The following is a 22,240-nucleotide window of genomic DNA, read 5'->3' as shown; positions in this document are numbered from 1 at the left end:
TTCATTAAAAGATATTTTCTTATCCTCATATGTTCATTGAATGTTAATACACAACATGTAAGTTGACATGTAATTACATTATCATACAATTGTCACGATTCATGTTTTATCATTACATGTTTGAATTATTATCATAGTATTTTGAAAAAGCTATTTATTATAAACCAGCTTGTTTACAAAAATCATTAAATGAAGGTAAATAAATAACTTCTCTTGTGGTTAAATCTCTATATACATTCTTTGATTCATCACTATATGAAGTATTTACACTATTCTTTTCAAAACTACTATTATAATTTGAAGAAGATAATTCAACTTGATCAATACTACTTCTTCTTTCAATTATTGAATCAATACTACTTCTTCTCGTTTCATTACATTCCTTCTCAGTAGTATTAAAAGTATTACAATTAAAACAATTGTATGAATCAAAAGTATAACGTTTTGGAGCTATTATTGTGAAAGGTAAAGAATGGAATGAATTATATTGACAATTGGATTGAGGACTATTATATTGAATAGTATTCATTGTAGTGGCAGTGGTAGTAGTATTAACTGTAGATGAAGTATTCCAAGAGGAGGATGATGTTGTTGTATTAAAAGTTGGAGTAGTATTGTAAAGAGTTGTTGAGGATTCTGATGAAGGATTCTTAATGTCGTTTGAATACATTGATGGAATTGGATGCATATTATTTTCCTTATTGTGACTACAGCATGTTGTTGACGTCGAATGATTCTCAAGATGATTCTCATTTGAATCACCAACAGCTAGATCATGATGATAATCACAGACTCTATTAGTAGTATTGATAATTGGACAAGGATTACACTTGTTTATAGCATGTTGTAATGTAGATGATTCAATACTTGATGTAATTATATTTGAATGAGGTGTGGTTGATGAGAATGAACTCAATGAAATCTCTTCATTAACTATAATCATTTTGTTATTTTGATCATCACCAGTTGTGATAATAACACTTGTACTGTTATCATTGATATTGTCAATGGTATTATTATTATTGATAATAGTATTATTTTTTGATAATGTAATATTTGTTTGCTTAATATCTGATATTTTCTTATGAAGTGATGTTACTTTTCTATAGGGCCATCTACTTATATTCAATCGTCTATTTACATGCATGTTAATATACAATATCAATATTAATATCAATATAAAGACATACCTGCAAACCTTCTTTAAAAATGTAACACTAACATTCAATGAAGAAGCAACTTCCTTAATAGGTAAATGAAAATATTGGGAAATGTCATCCAAAGTGTAATCCTTGTAACTCTTCTTACATCTAAAGTGCATTTGAAGTGAGTTATTGGAGTGTATACTTGTTGATTGTGTATCTAATATTAAACAAAAGCCTTGTTGTTGTGGATGAGGATGATTGGATTGAGTTACATGTTGTTGTTGTTGTTGTGTATTGGTGTTGTTGTTGGTGTTGTTGGTGGAGGAGGAGATTGAGGAGCTGAAAGTTTGAGTATTGACCTGAACATTGGGATGAGTTAACTTTGAATTATTACATGTATGTGGTTTAGTGAATGACAATGATGATGATGTATGGTTAGAATGATTATTAGTTGTTGATGAAGATATGATCTTATTCATATTCTTTTTTAGAGTAGTAGTAGAAGCAGTAAAACAAGAGGATGTATTGCATACTGGTGGTGGATGTGATGTACTGAAGGCTTGATGAATGTGAGATGATTGTTGGTTCAGATTCATCACAACTCTTTGATTTTTGCTAATTGTCATTTTAAGTTGTGGACTAGTGTGTGATGATATTATTCAGTAATTGGAGAAATTAAAGTTTAAGCTTTTTTTTGCTTCTGTTTCTCAACTATTGTTTGGTATTTCTGTGCCGCTCAGAGGCAATCTCAAATCCAGATATAACGGAGATTGTTAAAGAATGGTTTTTTTAAAGTCTGAAACAACGCATCTGAGCGTTGGGATCAAGAACTGTTTTTTCACTGAACACTGCTCTCCTCTTGATCACAATTAATGGGTAGTCAAGTAGTGTTCTTGTTGACGGAGTATGGACAACAGTGCTCAGCACATCCAGAGAATCCAAAGTAATTAATCATTGAATCCATTGCTTGCTATGGAGTGCGTGGACAATCCATTTTAATGAACTGATATAACCACAACAAGAATAACAACACATTGTATACATATGCACGAAAGAAAATATGAAACTATTAAGGAGTAAAAAGTCATCTTATATTTTGTCTCTTAATAAAACACAAGTCAAAACAATTTTACAATGATGTATAATTAAGGATAAAAAATAAATGTGGATTGTTCCATCACATCGTTACAAGTCATCTAAATTAGATGCTGTTTTAAAATGGGGGTATAAGAAGGTAATAGATTAAAAAAAGAAATCCTTGCACTAATACATTTATTTTGATAAGATACAAATGTTGGGTATTTTCTTCTTCCTTCCTTTGCTATCAACAAGAAAGTTAAACTAGAATAAAGGAGGAATTATGAGGGGAGGACAGAATTGATACTTGAACATCATTGATCATTATCAATTATACAATGAATGATCACATAATTAGAGTATTCCCTTTATTAGAATCACATGAACCAGTTAATTGAAAAACAGTTATCAAGTTATTAAGGATTCACATTACCTTAAACATTTATTTTCAAATATATACTAAATTTAAATTTACCCAAACATAAAGATCTAGAAAGAAATAATTTTGTAATAAATTTATTTACCATCTAAATGGTTCATAATTCTTTAAAAAAACACCAAAATATAATTGTTTACCTGTAATTGCTTGATAAATTGGATCTAAAATTCTAGCAGCACCATCAATTTCATCTAGAGGACAAAAATAAGTTTGTGAAATATTATCCAAATCAGTTAATGGATTTTCATCATTATTCCAACCAGTATCAACACTTGTCATGTAAATATTATCACGTGCATAATCAGATGCACTTGTTCTTGTCATCATATTTAAACTTGCTTTTGCCATATTTAAATGTGGATGTGTTACTCCTTTAGATCTACGATAAAATTGTCCTTCCATTGATGATACATTTACAATAAAACTCATTCCTTTTTTAATATTATTATTTAAATTATTATTTAAATTATTTATATTAATATTTTCATTTATATTTTCATTTAAATTATTATTTAATAAATAATGTGAATATAAAGAACCTTTAATTAATAAAGGTTTTAATTTTGAAGTTAAAATGAAAGGAGCAGTAACATTAATAGTTTGTACTTCTAACATTTCAAAAACAGGTACATCTTGTAAAGTAGCAATCCATGAATTTGTTGATCTAAAATCTGCTTGATTTTGATTAACATCATAAATATCACGTGGAAATGATTGTTCATTATAACTTTTATCTTCATCTAATATTGGTATTTGACATATTAAACTACTTGTACTTATATTAATAGGATCTAATATACTTGAATATTTAATTTCATTCTTATTATTACTAGTATTATTTAATAATAGTCTTGATTCTTCTGTATTATTAGATAAATGTATTTCATTTGTATTATCATTATTGATATGTTCTGATGATTGAGTCTTGTTATTATTATCATTCTTATCACTCTTATTATTATCATCATTACTCTTATTATCATTATCATTACTACTAGTCAATTGATTCATATTCATATTATTATTATTAACATTCATTGAAGATAACATTTTTAATGCAATTAATTCTTGTTCATGATTAATTTCCATATTAAAATCTAAAGGTAATAAATTTCTTTCATTTTGAGATAAATCTTGTAAAGAAGTAGTTAATTCAAATCTAGCAACATGTTCATAATAAGCAGTTGGTTTTCTAATAGTTTGAGCAGCACAATTAATTAAAATATCTAATCTAGGTAAAATATTTAATAAATGTTCAGTAAATTTAATAACAGATGGAATATGTTTAAAATCAATACCATAAATTTTTAATTTATCTTTCCATATATTAAAATCAGGTTCATTAGAATATCTAATAGATGTATCTTTAGGAAATCTACTTGTTACTATTACCATTTCAGCATTAGATCTTAATAATTTAAGTGCTGTATAATATCCTATTTTAATACGTCCACCTGTTACTAGACATATTTTATTAGATAAATCTACTTGTTGATATCTCTTTTCTAAATTATATTCTCCACATTTACAACACATTTTATGATAAAATTCATGAATTTGATTTGTTTTTTCATGACATATATAACATCTAATGGCTTTTTTTAATCTATTATTATTAGAATTGGAATTATTAGAAGAATTATTAGAATTAGAATTGGATGTCGTAGTAGTAGTACTATTATCAGATGTAGTATTATTATTATTATTATTATCATTGGAATTATTTGAATTATCATTACTATCATTTGTATTATTATTATTATTAATAATAATAATATTTGGACTTGTAATTGGATTATTATCTAAATGTGAATGTAATGATTCATCATATGGTATAGATTCAATAATTACTTCTTCTTCTTCTAATGTTAAAGATGGTACTTCACTATTAGGTGCATTTGGTATCATTCTAATTTGTTGTTTTAAAAAATGTACTTCATTCATTTTCTTTTGTTTCATTACTATATTTATTTAATAAAATATATTAAATATTAATTAAATAAATATTAAATAAATTAAATTAAAATTAAATATTAAATAAAATTAAAGTATACATACAAGTTCCATTTAAAATATTTGTATCATGATTTTTAACTTTTTCTTTAATTTTTTTACGTTGTTCTCTTTTCATTTCAACTTGTTCTTCTTTTGTAATTTTTCTTTTAAAAACTAAAGAACCTGATAATATTAAATTTGATAATTTAGGATTTGTTAATAAATATGAATGAAATGATAATTTTTCTAATACTTTAGATGCTATTTCTATTTCTTCTTCTGTTAATAAATCTTCTAATTTAATTTCTTTTTTATTATTATTATTATTATCAATATTATTATCAATACTATTATTATCTAATGTATTGTTATTGTTATCAATATTATTATCCAATGTATTAATATTATTATCATCCGATGATGATTGTTGTACATTATCATTGGATGGATGATGAATTACATCACCATCATCATCAATAGTCTCTGATGGTGGTGAAGAAGACATTTTTTTTCAAAGTGCAATAATTAAATTGAATTTACATATTGATACTAATGATGGAAGAATGTTATTTCTTCTTTTTTCAATTAGATATTCGATGGAATGATATCTATCATAAAGATAGAGTTTATTGGTTAGGAGCGTATTCTTCAAATAAGTCATGATTCACTTCTGATTGTGCATCTTCTTCCCTATCGCTCAAGTCGAATTCAATTACATTGTCAGTGTTAACTTGTTTTCTTGTTTGGGAATTGGTTGAAGAACTTGATTTCTTTGTTGATTGTTTCTTTGCTTTGAATTGAACTAAACTTTGAATTGTTGTGTGAAGTTTGTTTCAGTTCTGCCTCCAATTTTCTACTCAATTCTTCCAAGTCTGTTTCTGATTTCTTTGAAAAGAATCTGAATGATATTTAAATTGTGCCTTTGGGTTTCATAATTTCACATATGTCTTCAAGTGAAACACTTTGAATTTTGTCTCCTTCATAGAACAATATTTTTTCTAGTTAACACCAAAGATAATTTTGTGATCCTTGACATCAATCTCCCAACAAACTTTTTCATTAATCTTATCAACAATTCAATTCTCAAAGTTTTAGATATTTCAAAATAATTATTGTGTGAATAAATTTGTTTGAGACTAAATCTAAAGTGGAAAACATTTGAAACAAATTAAAAGCCTCTCTCATATCAAATAAATGAATTGTATTGTATTATATCATATTATTGAAAACCTAATGCAAACAAGCATGTTTTCCTTGCAAAATAATCAAATTTATCAACATCATCAAAGCCAATTCCACTTGCCACTTGTATGTATATAACACGTTATGTATGTGATATTATGATAAGCGAAAAATATAGCATATAGTGTTGCACTCAACATACTTTGTAAACTGGTGAAAATAGGATATTCATCCACTAACTACTCAAATGGATATTGTAAGTGATAACAATATGTTAATAAAAGCGCGGTGCTAGGTCCGTGTTAAGTAGGAAGAAGCAATGCGAGTGTCTTCCATTTTGTTGGTATTTTCTATTTTCACTTTGAATGTAATTTTAGATAGTTCAATCTAAACTGCAGATATGTATTGGTTTTCAATGAATGGCTAGGTAATCAATATGTAACTATTTGTATGAATTATTTGCGTATTTGTTATGTTTCGAAAGAGTTACACTTACACTATCTATCCCAGCCTTCCTTGTAATCATAATTGTAGGAACTTGATTAATCAATAGCATCAAAATTGACCGGTCATTCATGTCTATCCGATTCCAACAAAACAACAACTTGCTGCACTACAAACAGCGCATCTATTCCATGTAATGGTAAAATATAATGTGATCCTATGATATATAGGTAACATTTATAATAACAAGAAGATTCTGGTTTATTGCGTTATCATCGCTTTTGATTATCGTTTTCGTGTATTAAGTAAGATACTGTAATATAACAATCTTCGGTGAGTGTTTACAATTACAGCTTGTTATTACCGTCCAATGAATAAGCTGTGTCAGGCAGCGTATCTGATTGGGAATACAATCAATTCATGCTTTTGAGTTTTTCCATCATTGCTTCCTATTTCAATTAAGGCAAATCAGATTTTTCCTTACTATAACTTCATTATCTGACGACATTCTTTAAATCAATTGCAACAATGTTTTCAATATCTAAAACATGATCCTTTTGTTGAAGATGATCAGTAAGACTTACAGTAAGGTTGCCTTTCTTTTAAGTTGTTGAACGGTTTACCAACCATTATTTGCTTTGAGTTGACAATTCAAAATCTTGTAACGAAGTTCTTCGCCAAGTTTGGTTTCATATGTTATCAACAATATCTCTAATTGGCTTCTTCTTCTTTCCTACATGTTAATATTTGAATTAAGTATTCCAATTATTTTCTTTTATCCTCAGCAATGATGATAAATTCTTTTAAAAGGAATTCTTCAAAACGAAACACATTCATATTGATACACACTCTATTCTTGTTGTTCAATTTGAAATCTAAAAAAAAGTTGCAAAACCAACAACACAACATATATCCTTCAATAAATATTAACTTCATCTCTCCAATTCCACGCCAACAACACAACATCACTACATTGAACTCCTCAACTATAAATTTGATTTTGTTTTCATTTTAAATTCTGAATTTAAAAAAAAATGCCAATTCAACGTACAGAAAGGAGACACACTAAATCCTATCGTACTAATAATCCCTATCCTTCAGATGTTATCTCTGATTCTATAATATTATTAGATGAAGATGATAATAGTACTACTAGACAATATGAAGAAGAAGAAGAATATTCTGTATTTTCTAGTTTTTCAAACTTTTTTAAAAAATTAATTCCTACTAGTTGGTTTTCTAAAAAGAGTGTTGAATATTATAATCGTGAACAATTTGAGGAAATTAAACATTTATATCCTGATTTAACAAATGATGATATTAACAAAATTATTACTTCTCCTAGATTATTAAATATTTTACAAAATAATAATAATAATAATAATACTAGTAGACATCAAGAAGATAATAATCATTTACAACAACAACAATATGAAAATAATAATACAATTGAACAACAACAACAATTAAATGATGAACATAATGTTATTAAACCAATTCCAACTAGAAGACAATCATTTAATCATTCACAATTATTACAACAACAACAACCAACAACAAGTGATTCTATTAATTTTCCACCATCTCCTATTCAATCTAATCAATCTATTCAACATTCACAACAACAACATACAATATTATCACCAACATTTAATCAATATACATCATCATCTAATAATAATAATAATAATAATCAATCATCTTCAATTAAAAAAGTATTATTTCCATCTAATTTTAAAAGAAAACAATCTACTACTACTACTACTACTATTGAAGATAAAGATGAACAAGAACAACAACAACCATTTAAACGTATTAAACATTTTGAAAAATCACCAAGTAATGTTAAAACTATTAGTGAAACAGCTAAAAGAATATTAGAAACACTTGATCAATTATCATCACCTTTAATTGATGTTGAAAAAGTACCACCTAAACCATTAGCATTACGTTTATCAACTGTTCAAAGAAGTCAATCTAGAATTAAACAATCAATTAATGATATGAATGATGAAAATGATGAAGAAATTCCAACAAAATCAATGGATTTATCAAATGCTAAAACTACTGCTAAAAAGGATGCCATTAAATCATCTAAATCTACTTTAAATGGTAAAAAGAAGAGTACATCATTTGATATTAGTCAATCAGATGAAACACCAATTAAAAGAAAGACACAATCTATTAGAAAAGATTCAACTCCATATGCTAGAAAAGTACAAGAACAACAACAAGAAGATGATGAAGAAGAAGAAGAAGAAGAAACATTTGAACAAGTTAATAGAGAAAAATCTAAATTATTATCAAATGTTCCTACTCCTGCTTTTAATATTTCAAGTATTAAATTTGATTCTCCATCTCTTACATCACCTTTTACATTTAATAATACTAATACTACTACTACTACTACTACAAAGGAAACTACTACAATTCCAACCACTACTATTACTATTACTAATACTGATAAGGAAGTAACACAAAAAGATGAAGATTCTGATGAAGAAATTGATATTTTATCATCTTCTGAAGATGAAAAGGAAACTACTACTACTACTACTGCTAGTTCAGGTGGATTTAAATTTAGTGGTGTTTTAAGTAATAATACAAATGAAAAGAAGGATGATGAATCAAAGACTACTACATCATCATCATCATCAATGGGTGGATTTAATTTTGGTGGTGTATTAGCTGAAAAGAAATCAGATGATAAGAAACAAGATGATAAAAAGGAAGAAACTCAATCATTTGGTTTTAAATTTGGTGGTGTATTAGCTAATAGTAATATTCCTACTATTACTACTACTATTACTGAAAAGAAATCAGAAGAATCAGATGATGATGATATTATTTCATCTTCAGAAGAAGAAGAAGAAGAACCAAAGAAAAAGGAAATTACTAGTGTTGGTGGATTTAAATTTAGTGGAGCAACTGATAAGAAATCAGATGATAAAAAGGAAGAATCAAATACTACTACTACATCATCATCATCATTGGGTGGATTTAATTTTGCATCATTATCAAATAATACTACTAGTTTAGATTTAACAAGTGGTATTAAATTTACAATTCCAACAACAATAGATGATAAGAAATCAGATGATAAAAAGGAAGAAACTTCTGCTAGTAGTAGTAGTACTACATTAGGTGGATTTAAATTTGGTGGTGCAATTACTACAAGTGAAGAAAAGAAGGATACAACAACATCATCTTTTGGTGGATTTAATTTTACTGGTAATACTTTATCTACTACTCCTACTACCACTACTACTAATAAGGATGATACTAAACCATCAACAACAACTACTAGTAATGGATTTAATTTTGCATCATCATCAACTACTCCATCTTCAAATGATAAAGATGATGAAGATACCTCAACTACTACTACTACTAGTGTAAATGGTGGATTCAAATTTGGTGGATCTTTAACAAGTAGTATACCATCAAGTGGTGGTTATTCATTTGGAGGTGCTATTGTTAAACCAACTGAAGATAAAAAGGAAGAATCTACTACTAGTTCTGGTTTTAATTTCTCATCATCTTCTATTGGTGGTGGATTTAAATTAACTACTAATACTACTGCTAATACTGATACTACTACAAGTGAAGATAAACCAACAAGTAATGTTGGTAGTGGATTTAAATTTGGAGGTGCTTCTACTGATTTTACTAGTTCATTTGCACTTGATAAAAAAGAAGAAAAGAAAGAAGAAAGTAAACCAAGTGTTGGTGGTTATTCATTTGGAGGTGCTACTTTTAAAATTCCAACATCTACACCACTATCAAGTGTTGTTAATGATACTACTACTGATACTGCTGCACCTGCACCATCATCATCATTTGGTGGATTTAATTTTACATCAAACACTAATACAACTGAAAAGAAAGATGAATCAAATACTACTACTACTACTACTACAACAACACCATCATTTACATCATTTGGAGGTGCAACATCATCATCATTCTCATTTGGAGGTGTTACAACTACACCAAGTGAAGAAAAGAAAGATACAACATTATCAGATAGTACAGGTAGTGGTAGTGGATTTAAATTCGGTGGATCATCTACTATTGGTAGTTCATTAACAGGTGGATTTTCATTTGGAGGAGGTAATACTGCTACAACTACTGCTACACCATCATCATTTACACTTGGAGGTACTACTAATCCAATAATTAATACTACAACAACAACTAATGATTCAATAATAGATAAATCACCATTTGGTAATACTAAACCTGATGAAAGTAATTTAACACCAACTACTTTAACAGGTGGTTTTACATTTGGTGGTGCTCCTGCTACTACTACCACTGCAAGTACTCCATTAAATACTAATAGTAATGGTGGTGGTTTTGCATTTAATAGTAGTTCATCACCACCTGCTGCAGCTAGTCAACCAACATCTAATACTTTTAATTTTTCAACTCCATTAAATACTAATTCTAATAGTAGTAGTGGTGGTATGGGAGGTGGTTTTTCATTTGGAGGTGGTGCTACAACTACACCAAGTGGTGGTGGTGGTTTTACATTTGGAGGTGGTGCTCCTGCTACTACTGCTATCAATAGTTTAGGTAATAATAATAGTATGGGAGGTGGTGGTTTTTCATTTGGTGGAGGTAATGATAATAATACATTTTCATCTCAACAACAACAACAACCATTAGGTACAAGTTCATTTTCAAATTCAATTCCAAGTAGTTTTGGAGGATTATCAACACCTGTAACACCATCAATTTCATCACCATTTTCACAAGCCTCTTCATTTGGATTAAATCAATCTAGTGGTATGAATATGGGTGGTGGTAGTGGAATGTCAAATCCATTCTCTGCTCAACCATCATCTGCTATGAATGCACCTGGTTCAAATAATAATAGAAAACCAATTAGAGTTAAAAGAAGATAAATATTTTTTAATTATTTTTTTTAATTATTTTTTAATTGTCATTAATATTGAAAATCCAATACTTGATGGTACAGCTATTATACATATTAATAATATTAATAATAATATTAATATTACTATTATTGCTTTAGATATATTATAATATGCTTTAGCTAATATAAAATTTTAATAAATTATTTTCCAATTATTTTATTTAAAATATTAAAAATATTTAAAATATTAAAACATACCAATATCTGAAACTGAATTTTTATATTTACACATATAAATATAAGGTAAAAAAGCCAAACAAGGTAAAAAAAAGAAAATAACAACAGAAATGATAACAATTATAGTAAAATTATGTGGAGCTTCTTCATCTTGAAATGATTTTAATAGTAGTGATTTATCATTATCATGAATTTTTGAAAGTAATTCTTTTGTTGATTTGTTTTGAATTGTTTTTAATTCTTCATCTATTATTTCATCATTATTTAAATTATTATTTAAATTATTATTACCATATATATAATTATTTATATTATTTATACCATTTTCTAATAAATATTGTTTTTCATTATATGATTGTTGTGATAATAATATTGGTGTCTTTTCATTATATTGTTCATTATCATGATTCTGATTCTGATGATTATCATCATTTATAATACTATGTAAACTAATAGGTGAATGTGGATCATGAAAAGAAGCAGAATCATCTGAATGTGGTGTTATGGCTGTATTGACTGATTTTTTTATATATGATTGACCACCTCCGATAGTTGAATTATTACTTGCTCCTCCTATTCTTTGAAGAAATGATGTATTGATGGTTATTGACATTTTTTTTTCAGTGTTGTGTGTTGATTTTTTCAACAGATTGATGATGAATATATGGGATATTCCCTTCTTAAACTGATTTTTAAATTCTTAATCATATTGTACTATACTAATAAATATTGCAAAATCTGACAATATTGTAAAAATTTCATAGTAACTTGAACATAAACTTCAAATATACAACTTGAATTTCATCAAACTTCAATTACATCACATAAAACTTCAATGATAATAAATGTTCTTCTTTTCAACTTTAAAAAAAAATGTCTCTAAAATCAAAGATTAAATCATCACCAGAATCTATTACTTTATCCACTTTTAAAAATGAAATAAAAAATGAAATTCATGAATCTATAATTGGTATATGGTTTCGTAATGATTTAAGAATTCATGATAATGAAGCATTATATTATGCAATTAAAAAAGCTAAAAAAGAAAATAAGAAATTATTACCTATTTATATATTTGATAAATCTCAATCACAATTACCTTCCCCATTTAGTATTTCTAAAATACCAAATTCATGTGGACCTAAAAGATTTAAATTTATAACTGAATCTATTTTAAATTTATTAAAAAAATTTAATAATTCAATTTTAATTGATTGTGAATTTTATAATGAATTTAATTTTCAAGATAAAACTTTTAATTTTGATAAAATTAATAATTTTACAAATAATTTAATTAAACATTTTAATTTTAGTGATATTTATATTAATAGTGAAGTTACTTTATTTGAACAAAATTTTGAAAAGGAAATTGAAAATATTTGTAATAGAAATAATATTAATTTTATTAAAAAATGGTCTTCAACTTTAATACATAAAAATGATTTACCTTATACTGATTTACCTAATCAAATACCAAAAGTATGTTTTTATTTTTTTAAATTTTTAAATATTTTTTTATTTTAGGTATTTTCTGCATTTAGAAAAAAGATTGAAAAGGCAATTGATGAAAAAGATATTGAAATTGAATGTTATGAAATTGAAAAGGAAGATTATGAAGAATTATTATTAAGTGAAGAAGAAATTAACAAAATTCATTCTCAATTTTCTAAAAATAGTAATTTAATTACTAAATTAGAAAATGTAAATGAATTTATGAAAGAATATTTATATCCAGATATGGAAAAAACACAATTTGATAATGAAATTAAATATGATCAAAGAAGTGTTGTTAAATTTATTGGAGGTGAAGATAAAGCCTTAAAAAGATGTAAATTTTATATTGAAAACAAATTAAAAAATTATTCAACTACTAGAAATGGAAATATTGGTGATTATAGTACTAAATTATCACCTTGGTTAGCAAATGGTATGTTTTTATTTAATTTATTAATTTTTTTATTAATTATTTAATTAATAATAATTTTTTTCAATTTATTGTAATATTTAAAAATATTTTATAATTATTATATATATTAGGATGTATTAGTTCAAGATATATATATACAGAAATACAAAAAAATAGTAATGAAAAAAGTAAATCAAGTGCTAATATATTAGTGAGTGAATTATTATGGAGAGATTTCTATAAATATTTAGCATGGAAAATGGGAAATTCATTTTTTTATGAAAAAGCATTACAACCTAATAAGGAATTAGATTATGAATGGGAAGTACCATTGAATGAATATAAAAATGAAAGATTTCAACAATGGTGTAAAGGTAAAACAGGATATCCATTTGTAGATGCATGTATGAGAGAATTACTAAATACAGGTTTTATGAATAATAGAGGTAGAATGGTAGTTGCATCATTTCTAATTAAAGATATGAAAATAGATTGGAGAATGGGTGCTGAATATTTTGAAAGACAATTATTAGATTCAACAGATTCTTGTTCAAATTATGGTAATTGGGCATGGTCAGCTGGTATTGGTTGTGATTTTAGACCAAGATATTTCAATCCAATTAAACAAGGTTTGGATCATGATAAGAATGGTGAATTTATTAAAATATGGATTCATGAATTAGCCTCTGTACCTTCAAAATCAATTCATTTACCATATATTACACTAGATGAAGATGAAAAGAAACGTTACAAAATACCATCCTACTATTCCAATAAGAACAAATTAGCATGTATTGTTCAATTACCAAGTACAATGAAAAGAAAATATGAATCAACATCATCTGTTGTTGCAACAAGTTCAAGTAGTACTGATAATGATACCTGTAAGCCTACAAAAAAGAGAAAATAAGAAACTTCTAGTATTAAGCCTAGAAGTTGTGTTTTTATTAGTATTTATTATTAGTATTGTATAGTATATATATACAAATAAATTAATATTTATATTTTGAAATTGGTAAATTTGTAGCAATATGACTTGTTGTTCTATGTTCCATATTTGCTGTGGTTGTAAATTGAGGCGATGCTAATTTACTTGAAGCACTTGCAGTCATTGTTGGTGAAGATAAATTCGAATATTTTGAATCAACTCTTGATCGTATTGTTGTAATTTCTAATCCCATTTGTCTAATTCTTGAATTTGATTCTTCAACTAGTCGTTTTAAATGTTCAAGATCATAATCATGTCTAGCCTTAATAAAACGTTCTTCTTTTAATACATCATCAATTCTTGAATTAATTTCTCTATAATCTATTTCAATACTTTTCATTCTTTCATTAATTTCACCAAATCCGCCATATATATCTCGAATTTCAAGTTTCATATTTTTAATTTCATCTTTTAAATGTGAAATTTGTCTTCCAAAATGACCTGGATCTGATGTTAACAAGGCTTGTTTAGTTCCATCTTCTAAATGATCCATTTTAGTCCACATGTGTTTTAATTCCTCAATTGTTTGTTCTATTTTATAATAGAATTAATAAATGTTAAATAATTAACCATAATGACAATAAATTTAACAAACCTTCAACATTATAAATATATTTTCTAATTTGTTGAATTTCATGATTTGCAATTGCTTTAACTCTTTCCATTTCATCACCTAGTTTTGCTTGTCCACCATCATTTTGTAATTTTTCAATAGTGTTGAACATTTCAGTTTGATTCTTTCTTAATTGTGAATTTTCATTTTGTAATTGTCTAATTAATTCCATTAATCGTTTTGTTTCTTGATCATTTTGAGGTATTGTTGCAGAAACAGAAATTGGTGATGCAGTTGAAGCTAGTAATGGATGTGCAGGAAATGAATCTTGTTCATTCTCTGGTAAAATAATTGATAAATTAGAATGAAAATTTCTTCTCTTTAAAAGTAAATCATCATCTTCACCTAATGTTTCAGTTGATTCAGCTTGTTCTAATTCTTTAAACATTTCACTTGTATTAAGTTTTTTTGTATCTAAAAATGTTTTATAACCATAATCATCCATTCTACCACTCTTTCTTAAATCTCTTTCTAATTCCAATTCAGTTTCTCTGAAATCTATTTTTGAATCTAATCTATCTAATTCTTGTAATATTGTATCTTGAAAATCTTCATCAAAACTTTTATATTTTGGTGTTGATGTTCCTTTATCTATTAATTTAGAAGGTGTTCTATTAGTAATATGTTGAGTTTGTTGAGTTTGTGGTTTTACAAGTTTAGGTGAAGGTGGTGGTGTTACTTTCTTTTCAACAATTACTTTAGGTTCACTTATTGGTTCTTGTTGTTGATCATTCTTAATATTTTGATCAAATATTTGTGGATAGTTCTTAATCATTGAAGATAGTGATGTAATGACATAATTTAAATTTAAAAATGATTCTGATGATTCTTTATCTTTAGCAAAACAAATTGATGGATTTAAACAAACTGCTAAATTATTTGCATCCATATTATATACTCCTCTTGTTGATATTCCAAATAATAAATCTATGAAATATTTTAATGTTTCATAATTAACTGTTGGTAATCCTTCTACCATTGTTTTTAATTTGGAAATTCTATTTTTATCATCCAATTCAGTTTCTATATTTGTAAATTAAAAATATTTAAATCAATTCAAAATACATACGTCCAATAACAACAAGTCTGTCATAACCATTAAATGTTACAAGTGGTTCAGGTAAATATCTAAAATATGATTTTAAAAGTGATGAAGCATCATTTGGTGTCAATTCATGTTTAAATAATGATCGATAATCAACAGGTTCTTTTTATCATTCAATTTTAAATCGTTAAAGGCTTTAAAACTTACTTGTACCATATTCATTAACCTTCGAACGATAATTCGAAACATTTAATACACTTCCAACTTCTCTAAATATTCCCTGTCTAGGAGGAGCTTCCCGTAAGAAATCGACTAGAAATTTTACAATTGTTGGTATCATTATTGAAGGATCTTGATATATTTTACGTTCTTCATCAATCCTCTCTCTAAGATCCTTTCCGAAGACTTCTCCAGATTCCTCACCTAACATATCCTCATTTCTTTTCGATCGTCCTCTAACTTTAATGATGTATTGTTGTTGTTATTAAGAATTTATTGTGATGATCACGATGATCACGATTTCAACGTTCATATTTTCAATAATAAAATAGCCTTACATTTTGCAAACATTTTTTTATAACTGCTAGTGATGCTTTTTTTTAAAATTAAAACTGTAACTGCTTTGGCGCCAAAATATAAACTAGTTGTTATTTTGAATTGTTTGTGTAATATTATAAAACTGTAAAGGTATATTTATCAAAATCCTTAAATTGCAAACACAATCTTTGAAATTCCTTATATGATACTTCACCACTGTTATCAATATCAGCCTCTCTCATGACACAATCAGCAGCACCTGCAATAGATGTAATATCTTTTTGATCCTTAATATCTGAACTTGTTTTCATTTGTTCACCTACAAATCTAGCAAGAACATTCTCAACATCCGATTGTCTAATTAAATTATCCATTGATGATGATGTAAATAATAAATAAATTACAACAATTTTAGCTTCTCTTGGAGCCTTTCTTGAAAAGACTGAACACATTTCTAAAAAGTCTCTAAAACTCATTGATCCTGATTCTGGATCAGCTATTTTGATGAAATACATTGTGATGATAATATAAGACTTCCTTAATTGTGATGATTAAATGATGAACGTACAACAAAATAATTCCACAATATTCTTCTTGAATGGATTATATCGAAGTGCCGTGATATTGCTCACTTGAGCCATATTTACAAATTGATCTATTCTAGCATGAAATTGTGTACAAAAATAAATATAATGACTATACAATAATAGTATATACTACTAATAAGATTCATCATGATGATGCTTACTCTTCAATTTCATTTTCATCAAAATATACACTTTTAATCCAAAATTAAATATTAAAAGATGATGACAATATAATCGCAATCATACATACGATTCAGCTAATTCTTCCAACATTTCCATTGGAAGTTTTGGAATATCAGGTCTACTATTTCTAACTCCCATTGTTATTATTTTTATTATTTGATGTAATCGTTTTTTTAAGGCTTGTTGATAATAAGGAATTGAAAAAAAATGCGCAATTTTAGAAATTAGAAACTACTTCCCCAACGTTCCATTTCTAGAAAACTTGGAACCAGTAGATTTAGAGTAATATTATTATTGTAATGATTTCGTTAAGTTTCCGTAACTTCCGATTATTGAAGTAAGCATCAGGTGAAAATCACTGTTGAAAAAAAATGTCATCTACTGGTATTGAATTTCATAGAGCATTGACAAGGCTTGAAAATTCCTCCATCGATTTTATTCATGTTATTCCTAAACATGATAATGTACTTGTTACAGCAAGTAAAAATCATCCTATTATAACGCTATGGGATATTATACAAACATCTACTACTACTACCACTGATGATAATAATAATAATTCTTTAAAAACATTACTTGTCATGAGAGGACAATTAACGAATTGGTCTAAAAGTAGTGAAATTAAATTAACAGATATATGTCTAACAATATGTGGTGAATCAATAATATCAAGTTATAATGATGGTAGTATTAGAATTTGGAATTGGCAAACATTTGAATGTAAAAAAGTATTAAATGGACATTTAGATAGTGTTTTATCAATTGATTGTTCATTAGATGGTTCTCTAATTATATCATCATCAAGAGATAATACAATGAGATTGTGGAGTGTTAGTGGTGGTCAATGTTTGAAAAAGTTGAATTCAAATTCTAAAGATTCACATTCAGATATTGTTAAAATGGTTAGATTTATTAAAAATTGGGCAGGTCAAACTCAAGCTATTCTTGATGAAAATGGTAATAGTATAATTAGTGAAAATGAAACTCCAATTTCAGATAATTATCAATTTGTTTCATTAGGTAATAGTGATGGTTGTATGAAATTGTGGCAAGTTGAAAATCAATCAAAATTAATTTCACAAGCAAATTTGGAAGGAAAATTTGATGGTGAGAAATTTTTATTAACACCAGATGGAAGTTTCTTTTCATTGGCTGGTTCATTGAATAAGGTTGAATTAATTGAAGTTATAGTAACAACACAACCTTGTGAATTTAAACATTTATATGATTGTTGTTTGAAAAATAGTTATGATACTAATTTATATGATTATTATGGAAATTCAGAAGAAGGAAAAAAAGAAACTAAACCTGTTACATGTATAGATATGTGTTATTCACCTAATAGATATTGGTTATCATTGCTTCAAAGTAATGGAATATTATGTACTATTGATTTGGAGAGTAAAACAATAGTTCATCATCAATTAATTGGAAAAAATAATTCAAAATCATTCAATAATAGAAAGAAGGAAGCTCAAAATCCAAAATCATTAATTTGGTCCAATGATGGAAGTCAATTATTTGTTGGATGTTCAGATGGTTCTATTCATATATTTAAAATTGCAGAGAATGTAATAACAGGAAGTATTTCAGTGATTGCACCATCTGTTATAACTTGTGAAACAGCAACTGTGGATGAATGGGCAGTGGAAACAAATGCTGAATGGGAATAATATTCACTTTATTATTATTTGAATTTATTATTTACATAAATTTAACATGACAATAATATGGACCTGTTTCTTCATATTCTTGTCTACTAATACAATCGTAAGGGAAACGTGAAATCTTTGAAATGATTGAACCACCAATCCATGGTAAAAATTGAACATCTTTCGAACCTTTAACTTTAACCTTATTAGAATAAGGTAATAAATTTTGTATTTCATCTTGTAATCTTGATTGAAATCCATTAAATTTAGTTGAACCACCTGAAAGGAAAATATTTGAAGCCAAAGTCTTTCTCAAATCAATATCACATTCATAAATTGTTTTTTTACATAATTCATGAACTCCCAACATTTCACTTCCTCCATTAACAATTGATGGATTAAATAATAATTCTGGACATTTAAATCTTTCCTCTCCAACTTTAATACTTGTACCATCTGGTAAATCATAATTAACTTGTAATGATGAAGAATTATTATTGTTAATAGTATTTGATGATGATGAATTATGTGAATCATTAAATGATTTAACAAAAGATAAATCTTCTTTTAAACATCTAACAATTTCAATATGAGATGAAGAATTTTGAGATTGAAATGGTTTTGATTGACCAGATTGATTCAATAAATTTAACATGTAATTTGTTAAATCTTTACCTGCAAGTTCTAATCTTTGAACAGCATGTGGTAAAGAATAACCTTCATAAATTGGAACAGTATGTGTAACACCATCACCTGAATCTAAAACTAAACCAGTTGTATAACCATGTGCAAATAAAGATAAAACAGGTGATTTAGCCATATATAGATATGGTACATCAAATGTTTCAAACATCATTTGTGTAATTCTTTCTCTATTTTGTTTTGGATTAATTGTTGATTCAGTTATTAATAATGGATTTTCACTAAATGTTTCCAATTTTAAACAATCTTGAGTATATTGTAACATCATTTCAAAATCATCAAAATTCTTTACAATTCCTCTTTCAACTGGATATGATAATTGTAAAACACCTCTCAATGATTGAGCTCCATCTCCAAAATATAATTTTTTACCTTGATCTCCAATTCCACCCATTCCACTCATTCCTCCAATTCCAACACCTCTCGTTGCTGAATATTGTTTCAATCGACCAATCATGTTATTAAAAACACAAATTGGAAAATCTTGATTAGCAAATCCTGATTTTAATATACCTGATCCATTATCTATTACAATAGATGGTTTCAAGTTGGGTATTATTTGATAACTAGTATAATATCCTTGACTTTGAATTGGATTTGATGTATTATAGGAATAATCAATTTCCATTTCATTGGAATGTTCATCATTTAATGGTGGTTCAATTTGAATATCAATTGAATCATGTTGATGAGTTTTTTGATTCACTAATAATTCACTTGTTGAATCATATTGTTGAGATGGTTGATTATCATTCATATCATTCATATCATCATCATTAGTTAAATATTGTTGAGATAAAGATCTATTTGAAATATTATCACTCATATTATCAGTATTATCAATATTATTAATAGTTTCAATTTCATGTTCATTCATTGTTAAATCTTCAACAATAATTTGGAATTCATCTGATGAATCACTAACACCAATATTATTATGTGAGTATACTGTTAATGATTGTAAAGGTACTTTTTCATTATTTACAATTAATTGTTTATCATCATCACTATTTTCAATAACAATTGATGGTTGTTGTAATTCAACAGCAGTAGTATTAACAACCACTTGTTGTTCACTGCTATTATTATTATTAGTAGTAGTAGTGGTAGTGATAGTGGTATTATTAGTATTATTATTAGTATTTGGAATGTATTTTTCAATTGGTTCAATTTTCAATACTTGAATATCAAGATTTTCATCAATTTCATCATCTGAAATAAATTCATCCTCTGGAACATGTGCAATCAATGAAACATTCAATGAAGGTGATGAAGGTGATATTAAATGATTAGAATGATTATGTTCATCATTATGTGAAATTGATGATAATAGAGAAAATGTTGGACTTGTTGGTGGTGGAGGTGTTTCACCTGGTTTCAAATTCAATAAACTCTTTGTTTGATTATAATGATGATTCAATAAACTTGTTTCAGATTTAGAATAAGCTCTACTATTACGTTGTTTTCTATAATTTCCAGTTGCTGTTTGAACTGTTAATAATTGATGATGTTGATTATTATCACCACCTCCATTATTCATGGCATTGGTTGAAACATTATTTGAATGAATACTAATTGAACTAGTATTATTACTACTAAGAAAACTTGAATTATTTAATCTAAATGAAGCATTATTCTTATTTCTCTCCAATTTACTTCTCAAACTATCTTCACTAACAATGTATTCCTGTAGCTTTTCTTGTCTTTCCAAAATAACTTGTTCTGTTGTTTTGAGATAGTATTTGGCGAGACGATTTTTAAAAATTGGTTTTGGATCATTTTCATTTCTTTGAATTGAACCATATTTGGAAATTATTTGAATCCAATGATCAAGTTCCATTTCATTTTCAGCTTCAAATATGTGATTTCTCTCAGGTGTATGAATTTTAAATTTATATTTCATAATATAATTATTATTATTACCATTATTACTATTATTATTATTATTATTAGTATTATTAGAATTATTATTGAAAGTATGATGATTAGTTAACATAATAGTATCAGTTAAAGATTCAATTGTACTTGTTACAATATTTTGTTGTTCATATTTTTCAATAATTTTAGTAATATAAGAATCTTCAAGTTGAATAGTACCTTTTAAGGAACGATTTGATTTGTTTTTTCCATAATATTTTAATTCATTAGATTCCGTCAGTGTTATAAATCTCTTATTCCAATGATTAGTTGTTCTCTCTTTCATTAAATAACCTGTTTTTACAATTCCATCATTTTCATCAATTTTAACTTTACAACCAACTTGTTCAAGTGAATTTAACCAACTTTTTAAAGATTGATAAGAAGGTGCTTGAAATTTATAAATTCTTTCACTTGTTTCAATTTGAAATTGATATGAATTTGAATGAATATTTAAAAATTGTTCATTGAAATTTTCATCATTATGATTTGTATCTGAATCTATACTTGTATTATTATTATTATTATTTGAATTATTTGTAATAGTATTATTATTAGTATTATTCTTAATATCATTGTTAATATCAATATCATCATTATCATCAATATCATTACTATTAATACGTGATGCCCAAGTACCTTGTAATGAAAATAAACCTTTTGGTGATTGACCAATTTTACTCATATATCTAAATTCACATGATTCAGT

At 26.5% G+C, this 22,240-nt stretch overlaps 7 protein-coding genes across 7 annotated transcripts; 3 read left to right on the top strand and 4 right to left on the bottom strand.

Annotated features, from left to right (window-relative positions):
• Nucleotides 1-157: 157 nt before the first annotated feature.
• Nucleotides 158-1,771, bottom strand: NAEGRDRAFT_78403 (uncharacterized protein; the record flags this gene model as incomplete). The annotated part of the gene is made up of 2 exons (XM_002681327.1): nt 158-1,133; nt 1,191-1,771. 2 exons carry the CDS (start codon nt 1,769-1,771, stop codon nt 158-160), a joined length of 1,557 nt encoding a protein of 518 aa, XP_002681373.1.
• Nucleotides 1,772-2,742: 971 nt separating this feature from the next.
• NAEGRDRAFT_63339 (uncharacterized protein) lies at nt 2,743-5,161 on the bottom strand (the record flags this gene model as incomplete). The annotated part of the gene is made up of 3 exons (XM_002681326.1): nt 2,743-3,092; nt 3,201-4,622; nt 4,720-5,161. 3 exons carry the CDS (start codon nt 5,159-5,161, stop codon nt 2,743-2,745), a joined length of 2,214 nt encoding a protein of 737 aa, XP_002681372.1.
• A 2,155-nt stretch (nt 5,162-7,316) lies between these two features.
• NAEGRDRAFT_78402 (uncharacterized protein) lies at nt 7,317-11,192 on the top strand (the record flags this gene model as incomplete). Its single annotated transcript, XM_002681460.1, has 1 exon — nt 7,317-11,192. The coding sequence occupies one exon, from the start codon at nt 7,317-7,319 to the stop codon at nt 11,190-11,192; it is 3,876 nt and encodes a 1,291-aa protein (XP_002681506.1).
• Nucleotides 11,193-12,274: 1,082 nt separating this feature from the next.
• NAEGRDRAFT_63337 (uncharacterized protein) lies at nt 12,275-14,217 on the top strand (the record flags this gene model as incomplete). Its single annotated transcript, XM_002681459.1, has 4 exons — nt 12,275-12,536; nt 12,738-12,880; nt 12,926-13,328; nt 13,439-14,217. The coding sequence occupies 4 exons, from the start codon at nt 12,275-12,277 to the stop codon at nt 14,215-14,217; spliced, it is 1,587 nt and encodes a 528-aa protein (XP_002681505.1).
• An 82-nt stretch (nt 14,218-14,299) lies between these two features.
• NAEGRDRAFT_63336 (rho GTPase activating protein) lies at nt 14,300-17,398 on the bottom strand (the record flags this gene model as incomplete). The annotated part of the gene is made up of 7 exons (XM_002681325.1): nt 14,300-14,826; nt 14,891-15,931; nt 15,978-16,115; nt 16,161-16,408; nt 16,674-16,986; nt 17,059-17,186; nt 17,328-17,398. 7 exons carry the CDS (start codon nt 17,396-17,398, stop codon nt 14,300-14,302), a joined length of 2,466 nt encoding a protein of 821 aa, XP_002681371.1.
• Nucleotides 17,399-17,631: 233 nt separating this feature from the next.
• Nucleotides 17,632-18,583, top strand: NAEGRDRAFT_63335 (uncharacterized protein; the record flags this gene model as incomplete). The annotated part of the gene is made up of 2 exons (XM_002681458.1): nt 17,632-18,450; nt 18,545-18,583. The coding sequence occupies 2 exons, from the start codon at nt 17,632-17,634 to the stop codon at nt 18,581-18,583; spliced, it is 858 nt and encodes a 285-aa protein (XP_002681504.1).
• Nucleotides 18,584-18,946: 363 nt separating this feature from the next.
• On the bottom strand, nt 18,947-20,242 carry NAEGRDRAFT_35386 (uncharacterized protein; the record flags this gene model as incomplete). The annotated part of the gene is made up of 1 exon (XM_002681324.1): nt 18,947-20,242. One exon carries the CDS (start codon nt 20,240-20,242, stop codon nt 18,965-18,967), a length of 1,278 nt encoding a protein of 425 aa, XP_002681370.1. The 3' UTR covers nt 18,947-18,964.
• Between the last annotated feature and the right edge of the window lie 1,998 nt (nt 20,243-22,240).

Source organism: Naegleria gruberi (genome assembly GCF_000004985.1).
Source record: "Naegleria gruberi genomic scaffold NAEGRscaffold_6, whole genome shotgun sequence".
Classification (NCBI taxonomy): Eukaryota; Heterolobosea; class Eutetramitea; order Acrasida; family Naegleriidae; genus Naegleria; species Naegleria gruberi.
This window is presented reverse-complemented; position numbering and strand designations above follow the sequence as displayed.